We start from the raw sequence: 2,500 nt of genomic DNA, 5'->3' as shown, positions 1-2,500 counted from the left end.
CTGATCCAGCAGTCATGGCCACACGCCACAATATCATGATCAATATACCATTCCCACCTAGAAGTCAAGTCAAATCTGAGCACTTTCTGCATCACGAAGCAGGCAGACTAGGCAAAATAAATAAACGGTATGACTCACCATCGGAAGACTTGTCACGGTTGATCGCGACATTTCCCCCGGCCGGAATAGATAATAGTTAGATCATAGATATCTGCTGCCGGCTGAAAACCGCTTGGTTTTGTGTTTGTGCATCTATCCTCCTCTCCGCGTGGATAATTAATTTCTGATCCTTGATGTGGTGACATCAAATACTGAATCACGCTGCACTCCGGTAAAAGTTTGGCCATGGAGATCCAGCTCCCTCCTCAACTGGCTTACCGGCTGTGATAAAGCCAGCATGTTCCCATGCTGAAACCGAACCGAGATCAGTTCACTCTTCAGCCGCGTCTTGTAGCGGGTCCTGTCCCGCTTTAGCCATTGCTTCTGCATATCCATATAATTAATCCCAAAGTCCAATTCTTCCGTGAAAACGGCAAATAAGAACCAGATCAGCCTGCACCACCTGCACGGTGCAGCACGTGTCCCGTGTTTACCATGCGCAGTAAACGCCGTTCCGCCCCTTCACACGACTCCAACTTGATTGACCCTGTCATGTCATGTTAGTTGTGAAAATATTTTATTTTTATTCATTTTTTATTTCAATATATTATGATTAGCTTATAATTACATATAATTATTGTTACAACGTAGACTTAACTGACTTAATTGTATGATTATACAGTACTGTATATTGTGTGATAATCCTGATCATATATGATACATAATGTTTTGTGTTAAATGAAATATTAATAAAATATTTAGGAGCACAGCTTTGGCAGTAGCCCAGCACACACATTTCCCGTGCTTATTCTATTTAAAGTCATGTTAAACGTAGCATTACTAGGTTGAGCAGATGAGACGAACCATCCCCGTGACGTCACCAGCTAGCTTGCTAGAAGATGGCTGCGCCCTAGTGGTGAAAAAGTGAAATGTTGTTTATTTTTCTATCAAATCTAGGTGAATTTCAGACTTGAATGCAGTGTCCTGTCTTGTCTGAGGTAAAATGCAAATGAACCACAGTCATATTATCAAATGCTTCATCTCTCCTTTAAAGGGCAACAATTAAAACAAGATTCAAACCCCATTTCTATTCTTTACTTTAACCTGCAGGTTTTTAAAATGCTTTTAAAGACTCCAAACTCCTTGTGTTTTCAATTCTGATCACCTCACTTTCTCTCTCTCTCTCTTGTTACCTAGGAAATGACCAGCGCTACTGTGAGGTGGGCTTCAGCTCTGACATCACTAAGGTGAGGTGGTAGTGGGCGGAGTCAGTCTGACGGTGCAACGTTACACTGCTGAGTATGATGGTGAGAGGTTGCTAGGTAACAGTACTGAGCGGTTGCTAGGTTACAGTGCTGAGAGGTTGCTAGGTTACAGTGTTGAGAGGTTGCTAGGTTACAGTTCTGAGAAGTTGCTAGGTTACAGTGCTGAGTGGTTCCTAGGTTACAGTGCTGAGTGGTTGCTAGGTTACAGTGATGAGAGGTTGTTAGGTTACAGTGCTCACAAATTGCTAGGTTACAGTGATGAGAGGTTGGTAGGTTACAGTGTTGAGAGGTTGCTAGGTTAGAGTTCTGAGAGGTTGCTAGGTTACAGTGCTGAGTGGTTGCTAGGTTACAGTGCTGAGATGTTGCTAGGTTACAGTGCTGAGTGGTTGCTAGGTAACAGTTCTGACAGGTTGCTTGCTAAAGAAATAGAACAGAAAAATAGAAAGCTTACACGAATAGAAGCAATATTCTACACAAACTGGAACCATATGGAATGATACTATGGTAACCACAACATCTGACTCCATCATCAAACTGCTGTCCAATGAGCTGTCTGTTCAGAGTTTGTGTTCTGTGTCTGTTTGTGTCAGGAAGGCAGAGTGGTGCTCGGTGCCCCAGGAGGGTTTTATTTCCAGGGTGAGTGGCGACTCCTGCTGGCTACTGAGAGACATTACATCTGTTAAAATACACAGAGCCACATATAAACATTTAGTCCAGTCAGACCAGAGCCACATATAAACAGAGTTAGTCCAGTCAGACCAGAGCCACATATAAACAGAGTTAGTCCAGTCAGACCAGAGCCACATATAAACAGAGTTAGTCCAGTCAGACCAGAGCCATATATAGGGTTAGTCCAGTCGGATCAGTTAGTCCATATATAAACAGAGTTAGGCCAGTTAGACCAGAGCCATATATAGACAGAGTTAGGCCAGTCAGACCAGAGCCACATATAGACAGTTAGTCCAGTCAGACCAGAGCCGTATATAGACAAAGTTAGTCCAGTTAGACCAGAGCCATATATAGAGTTAGTCCAGTCGGATCAGTTAGTCCATATATAAACAGAGTTACTCCTGTTAGACCAGAGCCATATATAGACAGAGTTAGTCCAGTTAGACCAGAGCCATATACTGTGTAGA

At 42.9% G+C, this 2,500-nt stretch overlaps 1 protein-coding gene across 1 annotated transcript in view; it reads left to right on the top strand.

Moving 5' to 3' along the window:
- Positions 1–2,500, top strand: part of itga2b (integrin, alpha 2b) — a 20,966-nt gene that overhangs the window by 10,037 nt on the left and 8,429 nt on the right. The window contains exons 5-6 of the mRNA XM_078284559.1: positions 1,297–1,346; positions 1,955–2,020. Coding sequence (XP_078140685.1) covers positions 1,297–1,346; positions 1,955–2,020 — 116 coding nt within the window. The remainder of the gene's footprint in view (positions 1–1,296; positions 1,347–1,954; positions 2,021–2,500) is intronic.

The sequence above is a fragment of the Centroberyx gerrardi genome, chromosome 7 (assembly GCF_048128805.1).
Source record: "Centroberyx gerrardi isolate f3 chromosome 7, fCenGer3.hap1.cur.20231027, whole genome shotgun sequence".
Classification (NCBI taxonomy): Eukaryota; Metazoa; Chordata; class Actinopteri; order Beryciformes; family Berycidae; genus Centroberyx; species Centroberyx gerrardi.
Note: the sequence above shows the minus strand (reverse complement) of the source record. Positions and strands in the feature narration are given on the sequence as shown.